Source organism: Indicator indicator, chromosome 36 (assembly GCF_027791375.1).
Source record: "Indicator indicator isolate 239-I01 chromosome 36, UM_Iind_1.1, whole genome shotgun sequence".
In the NCBI taxonomy this organism is placed as follows: domain Eukaryota; kingdom Metazoa; phylum Chordata; class Aves; order Piciformes; family Indicatoridae; genus Indicator; species Indicator indicator.
The window spans coordinates 1607556-1624404 of record NC_072045.1 but is presented as its reverse complement, the minus strand read 5'-3'; the positions used below and the strand labels follow the sequence as shown (position 1 = coordinate 1624404).

General features: G+C 60.6%; 1 protein-coding gene across 1 annotated transcript in view; it reads left to right on the top strand.

Annotated features, from left to right (window-relative positions):
- NFIC (nuclear factor I C) overlaps nt 1-16849 on the top strand; it is a 38184-nt gene that overhangs the window by 19491 nt on the left and 1844 nt on the right. The window contains exons 3-10 of the mRNA XM_054396205.1: nt 8618-8689; nt 9212-9286; nt 9436-9559; nt 9737-9861; nt 12660-12788; nt 12905-13089; nt 14906-15065; nt 16541-16626. Of these exons, the coding sequence (XP_054252180.1) occupies nt 8618-8689; nt 9212-9286; nt 9436-9559; nt 9737-9861; nt 12660-12788; nt 12905-13089; nt 14906-15065; nt 16541-16626 (956 nt within the window). The remainder of the gene's footprint in view (nt 1-8617; nt 8690-9211; nt 9287-9435; nt 9560-9736; nt 9862-12659; nt 12789-12904; nt 13090-14905; nt 15066-16540; nt 16627-16849) is intronic.

The following is a 16849-nucleotide window of genomic DNA, read 5'->3' as shown; positions in this document are numbered from 1 at the left end:
GGTGGTGCTGCATACTGGGCTGGACTAGGGGCACCCTGCACTGGAGGTAGAGTGTCATGTTAGTGTGGAGGGTATCCTGTACAGGGCTGCACTGGATTGGGATGGCAGGGACCAGGATGCCCAAGGCAGTAGTGATGGGGTCACTGCTCTCTAGCAGGAGGTGTCCCTGCCCATGGCAGGGGCGTTGGAACTGGATGTTTGAACTTTAAGGTCTCTTCCAACCCACACCATTCTAGGAGTCTATGATACATAGCTTGGCATGCCCTGATGGGGTGTTTATGCCAGCAGGTCCCCTGGCCGTGCCACAACCAGCGGTTGTCCCAGAGGAAGTGGCTGCCACTCTGTCACCTCCCCACCCCCACCCCTGCTGGTGACCTTGACCCCCGCGTCTGGGACCTCAGCAGCTGCAGTCACCTGACTGTCTAATTGGGAACACAGCGGCTGTAAATACTCCCTGATAAGGCCTGGCAGCCACTCACTTTCCCTGTTAAGGTCGCTCTTTGCCCTGGTTAAGGGGGACCAGGACAGCCAGCGGCACCATCTGTAAAGGCCATGGGACCCCTTGGACTGCTGCTGGGTGCTGCAGTGGGGTGGGTGCTCAGCGTTCCCCCAGCCCATGGCAGGCACTTTCTGTGGGGCTGTCGCTAGCAAGGAGTTATCAGGCCTGCCACATCAGTGGGGAAAGTGAGGCAAGGAGGAATGCCAGGGTGGCCACTACACCAGCGGGATCCTGTGCTACGTGGCCAAGCCACGCAACAGCACCACTCTGGGGTGTGCTGGGTGTCCCCACGGCCTTGCTTACTTGTTGCCCAGCATGCTGCCTGCTCCTTCGCCCCAGGCGTTGCCCCTTTGCAGATCTCACCCTGCAGCATCCCCACCTCGCAGCATCCCCACCCCGAAGGGCTCGGGGTGAGCAGGAGGAGGCTGGGAAAGGTCAGGTCTGCCTGGGGCGCTCCCGGCTGGGCAGCGCCGCCTGCCCGCGGCCCGCAGCGTTCAGGCCGCAGCACGTGGGCTGCCTCTCGGCCGCCTACGCCCGGCCGTTTCTGCTGCTGTCAGCACAATTCCCCAGCGCTGCTCTGGCAACGCCGGGGAGGGGAGGCGGTGGTGGAGCCCCCAGCTCTGCTCTCCCCACCCAGCGGCGGGAGCACCTCGGCGGGGGGAGCTGCCTCCTGCCCACGCCAACCCCACTCTGAACTGGTACCTAGGGCCAGCTCCACCTCCTACGGCGTTCTTGCCCCCATCCTTCTGCCTGGCAGACCCTCACGGCTTTCCGGGCACACTGGGAGAAACTGAGGCATGAGCGGTGCTAGGCTGGGGGAAGTACCCGTCCCAGCCGCACTGGCCCTAGGCGGGTTGCCACGGGGTGCAGATCAGTGCCGGCCGCCTGGGTCTGCTCCCCAGTGCTCAGCAATACAGCAGTTTCCCCCAGTGCACCCTGAGCTGCAGCCGCGGCCCCTGGCACCCCTGTGAGCAGAGCAGACTGCGGCTGGGTGCAGGGTGGCAGCAAGGCTGGGTAAGGGCTGGGGCAAGGGTGGCTGGCAGACTGGGAGTGCTCGGTGTAAGTGGGGCCTGGGTGCTCGCGGCTGGATGCTCGGTGGGAGCAGGGCTGGGCTGAGCACACCGCAGTGGGGGAGGGGACGGCGCTGCAGCCCAGAGCTGGGTGTGCAGCTGGGGGGGGGGGACGAGGGAGGGCTGGGAGGGGGGAGCTCGGAGGTCGCTGGTGAAAGTCAAAAGCATTGCAGTAAAATGGTAATCAATCTCCCCAGTCGATGGTGCCAGGATCTTCGAAGCATTACAGAGAGATTCCTCCCAGCAGCAATAGTGAGAGGGGGAGCGGGGTAGGGGGGGGAGCGGGACAGGGGGTGCCCCAATCCCTGTATCCTCACCTCAGTACTCTCCAGCTCCGTGGGTCCCCCACCCTGTGCTCCCACCCTTCTGCTTGCATCCCTGCATCACATTTCTGGACCCCCATCCTGGCATCCATGTCCTAGCATCCCCATTCCAACACCCTCAATCCCTGGACCCCCCTCCTGTTACCCCCCCCCATGTCTCATACCTGCATCCCCATCATGGTGTCTCCCCATCCCTGAACCCCATCCACATCTTAGCCAGGCTCCACAAGCTGGGGAAAGGCAGCGTCAGTGCTGGTCCCTCACACCCTTTGGGGTGTTCTGGGGCTGACGGTGATGCCACAGCCAACATGCTCATCAGGGTGGCAGGGGCAAAGCTCTACCCTACGATGAGCTTCCCCTGGTAGGGCCTGGTGGGTGAGCCCAGCGCTGCTTCCCCCAGGGCCATGCAGGGTGGGAGCAGATGAGTGCCCAGGGAAAGGAGGCAACAAGAGCCACGGTGACATCCTGCTCCTGCCACACCGCCATGCTGCTGTGTGCAGTTGGCTACCCCACTGCCAGCAGATACCACCTAAGGGGACACAGGGACCTGTACACAGCACCAGCATCTGTGTCTCCCACTGCCTGGCAGACCCTTATCTCACAACCTTGCTGCTGGCTGTGAGGTGTGAGGCAGATGGCACCAATCTGCTGGGGAGTCTGTGCCAAGGCTCTTGTCCTGAGCACGCTGCTGGCTGTGCCAGGCTGGCTGTGCCAAATGGCTGCATGGTGCCTCCAGATGGAGGAGCAAGCATTTCCCCAGGCAGCACTGCTCTGCCAGCCCCCGCACAAATATTTATGAGCAGGATTGTGAGGAGAGTGATGGGGTACACAATATTGGGGATGTGCTGTTCACAGAGCTGGGCAGGTGAGCTGGAGCACCCACCCAGCACAGATAAACACCTGCAAACCCCCCTCCCGCTCCAGGTGTCTCTCTGCTCCCAGCCAAACCACCAGTGAGGCTGGGGCTGAGGGGAGCAAGACAGAGAGGAGAGACCCACCTGGGAGAGGGCAGGAGACACTGGCGAGGGGCTGGATTCCTGCCCCTAAGAGCTGTGTGCTGCAGAAGTGGGGTGAAAGAGGGGTCACCGGGGTGTGGTGAACCCAGCCATCCCAGTGCCCTGTGGTATCACTGCCCAGGGGACCCATGGTCCCTGTTCCCAGCCCCACCATAAGCCTGGCAGTGGCAACAGCAAGGGCGGTGTTGGCATGCTGGAGCTGTCTGGATCGATGTGCCGGTGACCTTGAGGAGGTCAGGGCTTCCCCAGCACTCCCGCAGTGCGCCGAGGTGGCGGTGCCTGGAGCCAGCCAGCTTCCCTACCATGCCTCACCAGCAGAGTGAGTTGCCCCATGCTCAGCCCCACAGCCTCAGCCAGCAGTGCCTGTTATGGACCTGGCACAGGGTGCCACAACCTGTGGTACACAGACTGGGAGGCGTGGGCCTGGAGTGCCATTCAGCACTCAATGAATAAAAGATGAGTTCTGTCTCGCAAGCACCTGCCATTCCCCGCCTTGCCATCACTGTACCCCCACACTGGCAAGCACCGAGCCTTCCCCCGGGGCTGCAGTTGCCATCCTGGCCAAGTGCCCAGCTCTTTGCTGCGCTGGCAAGGGACAGCTGGGGCAGCAGATGCTCATGGCGCTCCCTCCCACCGTTGATGGTGGAAAGGGAGGGAGAGGAGAACACATGCCACCAAACCACAGGCATGCCACTGTGCCACAAAGCCAGGTTTGCACCACCAGCTGGGGTCTGAGGTCCCCTGCCATGCTGGCCCCCATACTGGTGTCCCAGCCAGCCCTGGGGAGGGCTAACCTGGCCCCTCCAGTCCTGTGTGGCTTTTGACCTTATCCCTGATGTGGGAGATTCCCACAATGCACTAGGAGCCATGCCTGTGGTCAGTGTGGGGATGAGATGGGGATTGGGAGCCATGAGGGTGTCTGTGTGACTTTACTGGGCTGTGCCATAGCCAGGGGCTGTGCCCTGCTGCAGAACCATGCCATGTGCTGTGCCATGGGGCTGGGGTTGGTGGGGCAGTGAGATGATGGCAGTCCCTAGCAGCTGCCCAGGACCAGGACCACTGGCAAGACAGGCAGGAGCCTACCAGGGAACCATTCAAGAGAAGATCCTCTGGCTGCACCTGCAGAGCTGTGTGTCCCCACACGCGCCTCAATTCCCTTCTTCCTTTCCACCTTCCTTTCTTCCCTACTGGCTTCCTTCTGGTTTCCCTTACTTCCCTCCCTTTCAGCTCTTTCCCTTTTCCCATATTTTTATTTTGTTCTTTCTTTTTTTCCTCTTATCTTTCTCCACTTTCTTTCCCTTTCCCATTCCCTTTCCTGCTCCCTTTCCCTTCCTCCCTCCCTTTCCTTTCTTCCTCCCTTCTTCTCTTTTTCTCCCATCCTTCTCTCCTCTGTTCCATCTCTTCGCAGCAGCTGCCCCCCACAGAGCCCCCAGTCTCCTCAATCCAAAGCACAGGGGCTCTATGCCAGCATCTCATGGGGAGGGGGGACAGAGGGGGCTCAGCCATCCCTTTGTCCGTCCCCACTCGCCTGTCCCTTTGTCCTTTGCCATCTGTCCCCGCTTGCCTTCACGGGCGCCAGCAGCCCTGGATGAGGCCCAGGCCTGGCAGGGCTGAGCGAAGGGGCAGCCAGGCCGCCCTCCTGGAAGGGTTCCCCCCAGCCGCTGCCGGCTCCCCGCGCCGGCCGGGGTCAGCCGAGGACAGGCCCCGCTCGCAGGCTCCCGCCAACGTGCGCGCGCCTCCGCCGGCTCCCGCCCAGGCCAGCTGGGCTGCGGCCCGCGGCCCGCGAACGTGGCAGCGGGGAGCGGCCCCCCCGCGCCACCTCAGGGCTTGCCTCCGGCCGGCACCTCCCCCGCGTTTTGCTCTGCTGAGGGAGGAGAAACCGCCACCCCCCCGCGGCGTTCTCGGGCGGGCTGAGACCCAGCGAACTTGTCTCATGTCCTTCCACCACCGCAGCCCTCCCGGCACGGCGTCGGGGGCGAAAGGGGGAGCGGAGCGTTAGCGAGAAGGCGGTGGAGGGATGCGGTGCCCCGGGTGCGCCGGCTGGGCTGGCTGAGCCGGGATTTACCCGGGACACACGGCGCTTCTCGGGGTGTTACATAAAGGAGGTTACACAAGCGGGTCTGTTCCGGGTTTTATGTAAGGGCCACCCAAGCCTGCCCAGCAGTAGGACAGGCACAGCCACTCAGAGCAGTGGGGCCACTGTGGGGTGAGGGGCGCTGGGGGTCTGGCAGGGAGAGGGCCCCAAGTCATGCCCCATTGCAGGCACAGCCAACGCTAGCCTTTGGAGTCGGGCTGCTGCCCCACAGCACTCAAGTTTCTTCAGGTCTCCAGGTGTCCCTATCCTGAGACAGCTGTTCACTCTCGACCCTGGTCATGCATGCTGGGTAGGAGAGCCAGCCGTTGGCACTCAGGGGTGTTGTGCATTGCTCCTGGGTAGGTGCTGGGACTGCACCACCACTGAGGAAGAATCAGGGGAGGAATTCCCCAGAGGACTTAGTCCTGCCCTGAGGGAAACTGAGGTACAGGGCAGGAGCCTTCAGGCAGCAGTGCTGATCCCTCTCCCATCTCTTGCACTGCCACTAGCAGAACTGAGGGAGGATTCCTGCTGCCCTTGCAGAGGTGCTTGGACCATGCACACTGGTGCCAATGGCTCCACCAGCCCCCAGCATCCTCCAGGCTCTGCGCCTGCGCCCCATTGCACTGCCAGTAACACCGTGCCCTGTTACCGGCAGTGCTCAGGCACAGAGCCAGGACTCTCCCACAGTCCCACCAGTGCCAGGGGCACCCAGCCTGCAGGGACACCCCCCAGCCCCTTCCAGGGCTGCCCTTGCTGCCCAGTGGTCCTTCCCACATGCCAAGGCTGTGGGCTGGGAGTCACTATGGGGTCTTTGGCACCCTGCCAGCCAGTGGGGCCAGAGTGCTGGGGATCCATAATTCAATGTGTGGCATCAGTCCAGGCTGCCAGCACGGCTGGGAGCCCAGGCAGCCCTTGTCCCTTCTGGGCACACGCTTTGCTATTTTTAAAAGTGATCGGATCGACCTGTTTGGGCACTGAGCACCCTCCCCCTCTATGCCAGGGGGGATTCTGGTACTGAATCTCCTCTCCCCTGGACTCCCCATAGTGTGGCAACAGCTATCCCCCTACCCCCCTACCCCCCTACCCCTCAGGGTGTGTGAAGAGTGCGGGATGCCCTCCATCAGCAAGGCTGGTGTACCTGGAGGGACTCCCCAGGCTTCTTTTGTCATCCCTGTGTGGCTAAGCAACTTGCTGGGTGCTGGATTTGATTTCCCCAAAACGTCCCTTATGGGGAGCAAGGTCATGACGGGAGCCTGGCAATCCCTTCGCCATTTCAGTGTGAGCCAGCCACAGGCAGCCATCACATGGTGGTGAGAACAGCATTTGGCCCAGCTGCACCGTGCCGCAGCAGGAGGCAGCCAGAAATGTGCTGGCGAGCTTGCTTGGCCCAGCCATGAGGATCATCGACAGCTGGAGGGGTACCAAGCCCATGGCCCCCTGCCTTCTGTCAGTGGGGACCTGAGGGTGCTTGGAGGGGATAGTGCACTGCCAACCCTTGAAGCTTGAGAAAGTCCCCAGTGCTCCATGGGATGCCATATCTAGGACTGGAATGCTTGGGTTGGAGAGAGGCCCCCTGGGAACAAGGACAGGTAGGATGGCATTGATTGTGCTGAGTCAGAGTGATGTAGAGGCATAGGGACACAGGCACCCAAGAGGACAAGGGCTGCCCAAGGTGAGCAGGTGGCCCTACCTGGTGCCCTAGGGGAACAGGGTCCAAGGTGAGGCAGATTTGTGAGGAGCAAAGGACTGCACCAGATGTTCCAGGGGAGCAAAGTTCCATGTGGAGAATCTGAGAGTGAGGAAAAGTCCATTTGGGTCATCTTGGGGCAAGCAGGCTGTGCAGGGTGTGTTAGGGCAAGCACTTATGGAAGGTCCTGTGGGCCAAACCAAGGCTCATGTGGGACAATTTGACGCTGCAGGATGAGGGCATGGCCCAGGGGGACTACCCAGTGGCCAAGCACCCCTAGGAGTGGGCAGCAAGGAGCCCCAGGGTGTCAGCAGGGAGTGGGGCATGGGGAGCCAGGCTAGCCTCAGGGCTGTGACCACGAGACGCCGCCCCATGCCTTGGCTGGGCTCCATCACTCGCTAACCACTTCCAGCGCCGCTGCAAGATTTGTTGTTTTAAGAGGTGAGGAGGGGCCATGTCTGGCCACGCGGTGCCCACAGGCACAGGGGGTCCCTTCTGCTGCTTGCCCCCTTCCTCAGTTTGCATGTGCCATGCTCACTCCTACTGCCCACTCCAACACCCTTGGGAATCCAGCTGCTCTCAAAGTGAAGGAAAAAGAGGGAAAAAATGAAAAATGGAGTGAAGGGAGGGGAAAAAGCCCTGCGCTCGTTGCTGGGGGAATTTCTGCTCCCTAAAATGGCTGCCTGTAGGAAGCTCTGTGCAGGCAAGGGCATGGGCAAGCGCACAGGCACGGGGCTGGCTGGCAGCGGAATGTGGTGTTGGGGCAAGATGCCACAGGGCCACCAGCATGAAAAGACTGCCAGGCCAGTGTGCATGGAATGAGTGGGGTGAAACCCTGGCAGCTGGGGAGGGAGACAAAATGGCTGCGCTTGGCATCAGCCTGGAGTGGCCCCAGGGATGGCGCAGGCGGTATGTGGGGGTGTCAGGGCTGGGGGCAGCACGGCTGTGCTGCCTGCATGGCTCGGCCTGTCTGTCCAAAAATAACGGCTGCCAGAGCCCTGTGTGTACAAGGGACTGGAGGGGAGCACAGCAGGGAGTGAGGAAAAAGGAGGAGAGAAAAAGGAAAGAAAGGGAAAAGCCCTGAGGTGTGGCCGGTGGTCTGGTTGTGGTGGCCGCTGCCTTTGCACAGTGGGGGTTGGATTGTCGCAGATATCTTCTGGCATCAGCCAACTGTGAAATGCCAAAGGCAGGGTTGGGAAAAGCAAGAGGAAGGACAAGGCAGAGGGGGAATATATAGCAAGAGTTTTGGAAATGCTTTGAGAGCAGCCAGGTGAGGGGCACATGGCCAAGCCTGTAGCAAGGAGGGAGGATGCTCCCAAGAGCAGCTTGGGCCCTGGAGCAGGGGGCATGGTGCCGTGCCATGCCATGCTGTTCTAGAGCATTCCAGAATTGCTGAGCTCAGCATCTGAGCTGGGTTATTTTCAGCTAAGATGGAGTGGGGATGTCACGGCCTTTGAGCAGGTGCTGCCATGAGACCCTGCTGCCCTCTGTGGGGCTTGGGGGAGGAAGGTTGAGGTACCATGGGGTGGGCAAGGGTGATGCCTGGCCTTGGTAACAATGCCAAGTGGGGCAGTTGGAGGGAGAAGAGGAGGCAGAGAGGCAAGAGCACATCCAGGTGACCATCACCCTGCCTCAAGGTGGGGTAAGTGTCATGGATTTCCCTCCTGCAGGGAGCATTCTGCATGCCAGAATGGAGGTGTCCCTGTGCCAGTTGCCAGTGGGAAGGCCACAAGGGAAGGATGTTCAGTGGCTCTTCCCAGTGGATGGAGATGCACTGGCTTGGTCTTGACCCTCCTGCAGGGTAGCAGGCACTGGCCCAACCATGCCTCAATTTTCTCTCAGGCAGCAGAGCAGCAGGGGAGACTTCCAAAGCAGCGAGCCAGCAGGGCTCCCCCAGCTTGTACTGGTGCAGAGCGGCTCAGCATGGGGGGTTTGTCTCTTGCAGATGCAGAGCAGAGCAGCAGCCCTCGGACAGGCATCAGCTCAGACCAGGAAGACAGCAAACCCATCACGCTGGGTGAGTGGGCAGGCAGGGCTTGGGCAAGGAGTCAAGGGATACCCAGACCTGTCCCCGGGGTCCCTATGGTGGAGGCAGCACCCCTTGACAGCCAGTAATGCCCCCTGCTCTCACAGCTCCAGTGCCCTCCAGCTCCAGGCAGCCACTGCCTAGCACCTGCAATGAGCTGGGCATGGCCTCAGTCTCATCCCACAACTGGCAGAGTTCCACTGGAGCCATGTACCTTGGGAGCAGCAGCTGCCATGGGGGTCCCACGATTAGGGGTGCAGCTCCCAGCCCTGCCAGTGCTTTGAGCTGTGTGGAAACTCAGGCTCAGAGCAATCCCAGAGTGTCCTTGCCAGAGGGGACTGGTCGAGGTGGTCACTTGCTGGAGGAGGAAATGAAATGAAGCTGGCTGAGGAGGGGAGATATTATGGGGGATTTGGGGATGTCGAGGTGCCCTCAAGCATCACCATAAGACAGTGTGGGGCAGGAAGGGTGGTCCTGTCCCTGCCCCAACAGTTCCTTCTCTCTCCTGTACAGATTCAACAGACTTCCAGGAAAGCTTCATCACCTCGGGGGTGTTCAGTGTCACTGAGCTCATCCAGGTGTCCCGAAGTGAGTGCCACATGATGCCCCCCCACCCTCTTAGCTGCATGGTCATAGCAGCATGCAGACTCATCCCCCATCCCAGCTGCAGGCTGGGGCTCCCCTCCCAGCTGGGTGGTTGTCAATGCTGGGCCCGCTGATTCCCTCTCTCCTTGCAGCACCGGTGGTGACAGGCACGGGGCCAAACTTCTCCCTGGGGGAGCTGCAGGGCCACCTGGCCTATGACCTGAACCCCTCCAGCACTGGCATGAGGAGGACACTGCCCAGCACCTCCTCCAGCGGGTAGGTGCTACCAGGGTCTTGCTGGAGCAATGCCAGGGCAATGCTGGGATGATTCTGGGGGCCATGCCAGGACCAGCCTGAACATTACTACAGGCCACTGGCAGCTGGCTGTGGAGGGGGTGAGAGGCAGCAGAGATCCTGCTGGGGGCTGGTGCTGATACCTTCCCTGCCCACTAGGAGCAAACGGCACAAGTCGGGGTCCATGGAGGATGACATTGACACCAGCCCTGGGGGCGAGTACTACACCTCCTCCAATTCTCCCACCAGCAGCAGCCGCAACTGGACGGAAGACATGGAAGGGGGTAGGTGCCTCCCTGTTGCTGTAGTGTCCCTGGTTCCCTACAGGCACCTGTGCCAGGCTGTGGTGTGACAGCCTGGGCACATTGTGCTGCAGTGCTGCAGTCAGGCCCTCACGTCAAAGCAGGAGCTGCCTGTGGGTGACATGGTGGTGCTGTAGGACGCCTTTGCTTGGGCACAGGCTTTCTGTAGGTGCCTCTGTGTTGCTGCAGGACCCTCCCCATACAGGTACAGGCTGTCTCTAGAGGTGCTCTCTATATGGCCCACCCAGCACCCCAGCTCAAACTGCTCTCTCCCAGATCCACAGCACCCACTTGCTTTCTTGCTTGGTGGTTTTTTTTTTTTCTTTTCCTGTCTAGACAGCTCAAATTAACTGTTCATTAAGAAGAAGGGGGGCTGGGCTAATTAAAGTGATGCTGCAGGGCTGGCATGCAAGCTCATATACTCCAGGGCGAAGGAGCCACTATCTTTCTCCCTCCTTGGCTCCTTCTCCCTCCTGCCTCCCTGCACCCCCAACAGTGGGACAGGATCCATACCAACACCCCCCAGCCCTGCCAGAGCCTGAGGGGTGCTTGGCTATGGCACTGAAGGCACCGATCCTGTCAGAAGGAGGCTTGGGCAAAGCAAGTCCTGCCCCAGGATGGTGCCCCACATGTTCCAAGGACTGTGCCCCATCCTGCTCCACCTCAGGCCCCATAAGATCATCACCACAGGGAGCAGCTGGGAGAGCAGGAGGGCTCCAAGTGGAGACCTAACCTCCTACCTGAAGTATTGTACAGATTGGGGCAGGTGTAGTGGGAGTCAGGCAGGGACATCCCTGTCACCTACTAGCGGCCTGATCCTGATCCAGGACAGGGACAGAATGGGGCAGCAGCGGGTGCTCAGCCACAGGTGGCAGCAGTTACGGCAATCCCGTACGGGATGTTCTGGGAAATCCTCCTAACCCCCGGCTGAGAAGGGGCTAAACCCATTATGGACCTAGACCGAGCGGTCAGAGCTAAGGCCGCGGGGGGGGGGGGCGGGATTAGCGTGCCCAACACCCCCTCCTGCTCAGCCCTGCCCCCAGGCGTGGCCCTCGGGAACCCCGGGTGTGCAGCACTGTGCTGGGGCTGCAGCCTCCTGCGGGGGTCAGCCCTGGAGCCTGCACTCGGCAGGATGTGGTCCCCAGCCCCACAATGTCATGGAAGGTGGGTACCCAGTGGGGGCAGCAGGGTCATTGGAGGCACCTATGTGGGTACCCAGTTTTGCAGCTGGAGTGGGCAGATGCATAGGCTCAGAGTATGCAGGGGTATGCACACACTGGAGCCCACAGCTGTGTATGCACACAGCTGTGCATACCTCTGCATGCACACACAACTGCGCACATGGATGCAAGATACATGCAGGCAGGTGTGTGTGCACACAATCAAATGACAGGATCATTAAAGTTAGAAAAGTCCTCAAAGATCGAGTCCAACCATCAACCCAACACCACCATGGCCATTACACCATGTCCTGAAGTTCCCTGTCTCTACATTCTTTTCAACACCTCCAGTGATGGGGACTCCACCACCTCCTTGGGCGGCATATTCCAACCCATGACCACTCTTGCAGGAAAGAAATTTTTCCTACTATCCAACCTAACCGTCCCCTGGCACAATTTCAGGCCATTTCCTCTCATCCTGTTGCTAGTTAATTGGGAGAAGAGACCAACCCTCACCTAACTCTGGCCTCCTTTCAGACAGTTGTAGTGGTCTAGGCTGAGGTCTCCCCTCAGCCTCCTCCAGACTAAACAATCCCAGTTCCCTCAGCAGCCCTGTTCTCCAGCCTCTTCACCAACTTCATTGCCCTTCTCCAGACCTCCTCCAACACCTCACAGAATCACAGAATGTTAGGGTTGGAGGGAATCTTGAAAGATCATCCAGTCCAACCCCCCTGCCAGAGCAGGATCACCCAGGGCAGATAACACAGGAACACATCCAGGTGGGTTTTGACTATCTCCAGAGGAGACTCTACAACCTCTCTGGGTAGCCTGCTCCTGGGCTCTGTCACCCTCACAGTGACAAGGTTTTCCCTTCTGCTCCCGTGGCACTCCTCTGCTCCAGCTTGCCCCCAGTGCCTCTTGTCGTGTCCTTGGACACATCCCTGAGCAGAGCCTGGCTCCATCCTCCCCACATTGCCCTGCACATCTTTAACAACAGCAATGAGGGCAGCTCTCAGCCTCCTCTGCTCCAAGCTACAGAGCCCCAGCCCCAGCTCCCTCAGCCTGGCCTCAAAGGGAAAGGCTTCTTGGAGTGAGGGCCCCAAAATGGAACCCAGTACTCAAGGTGTGACCTCACCAGTGACCAATCACTTCCCTGCTCCTGCTGGCCACACCATTCCTGATCCAGGCCAGGTTGCTGTTGGCCTTCTTAGCCACCTGGGCACACCTGGCTCATGTTTAGCTGCTGTTAACCTGCAGGCAGTTTCCAGCCTCTCTACTCCATGCCTGGAGTTGTTGTGACCCCAGTGCAGGACCCAACACTTGGCCTTGTTAAACCTCATCCCACTGACCTCAGTCCATGCATCCAGCCTGGCCAAATCCCTCTGCAGACTAGATCAACACTGCCACGCAATTTAGTGTCATCTGCAGACACTGAAGGTGCATTAAGTTGCCTCACCCTTGTACTGATATTAAGCAAGACTGGCCTCGGTGCTGAGCCCTGGGTTGTGCAGATGCAGAGCTGCAGGGGGTGCCCACATGTGTGCCCTCTCCTGTACATGCACAGGCTCTGGGGTTCTGCAGCAGCTGCTGGGCTCTAACACTGCACTCCCCTTTCTCCAGGTATCTCCCCCACTGTGAAGAAGACTGAGATGGACAAGTCCCCCTTCAACAGCCCATCCCCCCAGGACTCCTCTCCCCGGCTGAGCAGTTTCACACAGCACCACCGTCCTGTCATCGCAGTGCACAGCGGTGAGTGTCCTGGCAGGGAAACCAAGGCACAGAGCAAGTGGATGAGCAGGTGGGGGACTGTGCCGGTGGCCAGCTCACAGTGACACCAGGGGAACCCCTTCTGTTTTTGCCTGCAGGTATCACTCGAAGCCCTCACCCGTCGTCTGCTCTGCATTTCCCCACCACCTCCATCCTCCCCCAGACAGCCTCCACTTATTTCCCCCACACGGCCATTCGGTACCCGCCTCATCTCAACCCGCAGGACCCGCTGAAAGATCTCGTCTCTCTGGCCTGCGACCCGTCCAACCAGCAGCCCGGACCGGTAAGGACCCAGCCCCACCCTTGCATCCCATCACCGACCTCGCTGTGGAGTGCCAGGGGCTGCTGTTGGCTGGGTTGCCAGAGGGACGTCCCCTGGATCGTCTGCTGCCACTGCCATTCACCGCCACCACCGCCACACGTCAGGGGCCAGGGTGCTCTGGTGGCACCCTGGTGCCAGCACCCAGACCGGTAGAGTGTTCCTGCCACTTCATCTGGGGCTGAGTGGCTCCAGCTGGTGCCTTATTTCGTTTCGGGAGCGCCACTGTGCCTGGTTGGTGTTGGCATCTTATTTCTCCAGCAATGGAGGTGCTGTCCCCTGGCTCAGCACAGGACACTGTCTCTTAGGGAAGACAGGGTGGCAGGGTGCCAGGGCTGGGGCTCTCTGGTGGGAGCAGGGCATGCAGCAGGGGATGTGTGACCATCGTGAAAGAGCCACCATCCACCAGCATGCCCAAGAGAGCAATGTGCCCTGCGTACCCTTGTCTGTCCATGCAGCTGGCTGGTGACCCATCATCCCTGCCACTGCTTCACGCTTCGTGTCCCTCAGCATCTCCATGGCTGTGGCAGGACCGCACTATGCTGCCATGTGATCTTCCTTGCCCCATCACTCAGCACCCCACCCAGCAGCCCATGCACCTGGCACCATGTGTACCCACCACCTCATGCACCCAGGACTTCACACACCCAGGACCTCACACACCCAGGACCTCACACACCCAGCACCCCACACACCCAGCAGCTCACACACCCAGCACCCCACACACCCAGCACCCCATGCACCCAGCATCTCAGGCACCTACCACCACATGCACCCAGCACCCCATGCACCCAGCACCTCACACACCCAGCACCCACACACCCAGCACCCCACACACCCAGCAGCCCATGCACCCAGCACCTCAGGCACCTAGCACCACATGCACCCAGCACCCCATGCACCCAGCACCTCACGCACCCAGCACCCCACACACCCAGCACCTCACACACCCAGCACCCCACACACCCAGCACCCCATGCACCCAGCACCTCAGGCACCTAGCACCACATGCACCCAGCACCCCATGCACCCATCACCTCACACACCCAGCACCCCACACACCCAGCACCCCGTGCACCCAGCAGCCTGTGTACCCAGCACCCCATGCACCCAGCAGCTCACACACCCAGCACCCCATGCACCCAGCACCCCATGCATCCAGCACCTCACACACCCAGCACCTCACACACCCAGCACCCCACATACCCAGTACCACATGCACCCAGCATCTCCTGCACCTAGCAGCTCACACACCCAGCAGCTCACACACCCAGCACCCCATGCACCCAGCACCCCACAACCTGCACACCTGGTGACTCAGTGAGGCTGGATGCCAGTGTGAGGACGCTCTTCAGCCATGCAGCAACTGCCAGGCTGGCAGACACTGGATTTGGAGCAGCTTCCCACTGGATCAGGCACAGGGAGCTGGTGGTACAGAAGTCTCTGAAGGCCAGCACTGCACTACCACTGCCCCTTCCCAGCACGTGACAGCTTCAAAGGCCTCCTGCTACCATGGAGAGGAGGGCACAGCGCCTGTACTCTGGCATGCGCCGCCATGGCCCCTGACTCCCCAACCCCCCAAGCCCCGCCGTGATTTCCCTGTTGCCAGCGCCGACCATTGAGGGCTGCTCTGAGACCCAACAAACTCATGTCATTGGTGAGGGATGCTCCATGCCTGTGCCAGATGGCACTGGGAGCTCACCAGGCCGGCTTTGCCGGTGCTGCACGTGCTTCCTAATGGCTTGTGCTGTTTGTTTTTCTGTCTGTGTTGTGTCCCCAGTTAAATGGAAGTGGTCAAGTGAAAGTGCCCAGCCACTACCTGCCCACGCAGATGCTGGCGCCGCCACCTCCCCCCGGCATGCCCCGCTTGGCCGTCTCTCCTGACACCAAATCCACCACGACAACTACCGAGGGAGGGACGACCTCACCGACATCACCCAGTAAGCACCCCGCGGCACCCACCCTCTCCCCGGCCCGGCTGGCCCGCTCCTCTTGCAGCCCCCCTAGAATCCCCCCCCAGAGCTGCTGGGGGTGTTGGTGGAGGTGGCCTCCCCACAGCCGGGGAGAGGATGGCAGCTGGCACGCAATGAGTTTGCTGGGTCTCAGGCAGGTCTGAGCTGGCAGGGTTTGGGCAGGCAGCTGTTGTGTCCTTCAAAGCTGGAGGGTCCTGTGCTGGTCCCAGGGACCAACCAACCCCTGCATCCTGTTGAGACAGCCAGGGGAGCAGGAGTGGAGCCATGGCAGGGCTCCCCCATGCCAGTGTCCTGCCCAAACCCTGCCAGCATAGACACGTCTTTCAGGGGAGGTTGTTTGCCTCTCTGTGCCTCAGTTTCCCACTGCCCAGCAGTGGTGGTGCTGCCGGTGGTGTGTGGAGAAGCCAATGTGGGCGTTGTGCTGGGGCCGGGGGCAGTGTGCTTGGCTGTGCCGCATGGGGCTGATTTCTTCTCACCTCAGAGATCCTTGGCACTGGGCACCCCAGTCTGGTCAAGGGCTGTGAAGTGAGACAGGTGCAAGGACTGCAAGCTCTGTCCCCCAGAGCCCTTGGCGGCAGGTGCCTGGGGATCCTTCATTAGCATCACTGGTTGATGAGCTCATCCCCCTCTGCTCAACTTCAGGGGGTTTTGGGGCCTTGGCGAGGAGGATTTTGGAGTGCTGAGACAGAGGCTGCAGAGGGGAGACACTGGCATTTCGCCCAGGCTGGCATCGGGGCATGTGGCACTGTGGTGGGATGCTGTGCCATTGCTGCACTCTGTGAGATGGTTGTCCCTGTCCTTGTCCCCCTCTACTCACTGGACATCTGGTACCCTGAGAGGCTGCCATGTCCCCACAGGGGACAGGCCATTGCTGGGTGCTGCTAGTGGTTTATGTGATGTGAAGAAGTCAAAGCCTGGCTGATCTGGAGGGGAGAGCTCAGAGTGGCATCACCTGGCTGGTGATGGGGCTGCAGCCACAAGGAAGGACTCAGCAGTACGAGTCCCCCATCCCTGGACTCAGGGAAGGACACATGCAGGGGACACTGGCTGTCCCCAAGAGGTGCAGAGGCCAGGTGGCTACAAGTCCCAGTGCTGGGCCCCAGCTGGAGAATGGATGTGGCAGCAGGGTGCTGTGGCTGAGTGGAGGTGGTGGCTCCCATCACATCTGACCTGTGGCAGCTTGGGAAGTGTCAGAGCCAGCAAGGAAGGGCAGCACCCATCTGTCCCTGCACCCCATGGCACTTCGCTCTCCTCAGCCTGCCCTAGCAGTCCACAGGCACAGGTGGCACCGCAGTGTCCCCAACCTCACTTGTTCAGCCAGGGCTCTGGGTGCCCGGGACGCTTGTCCCAGCAGCACCAGGGAGCAGGCCGGGCTTGGCCCTGGGGGAGGCAGTGGCAGTGCCTGCGGCAGCCCTGTTAATGAGCTCTCGTTTGTTCCCCAGCCTACTCTGCACCAGGCACGCCCCCTGCGAACCGTTCCTTCGTGGGATTAGGACCAAGGGATCCTGGGAGTATCTATCAGGCACAGGTGAGAGTGGGGATGGTGCTGGGGGGACCCTCCTGCCCTCATCCAGGGCACCACCACCGTGGCATTGCCGTGGGTATCATCACTGTGGGCATGGCTGTTGCAAGCATCACTGTTGTGGGTATCACCACCATGACATTGCTGACATGGCCATCCTTGCCATGGCATTGCTGCTGTGGTATTTTCTTCATGGGTATGGCCACTGTGGCCATTGCTGTGGTGGGCT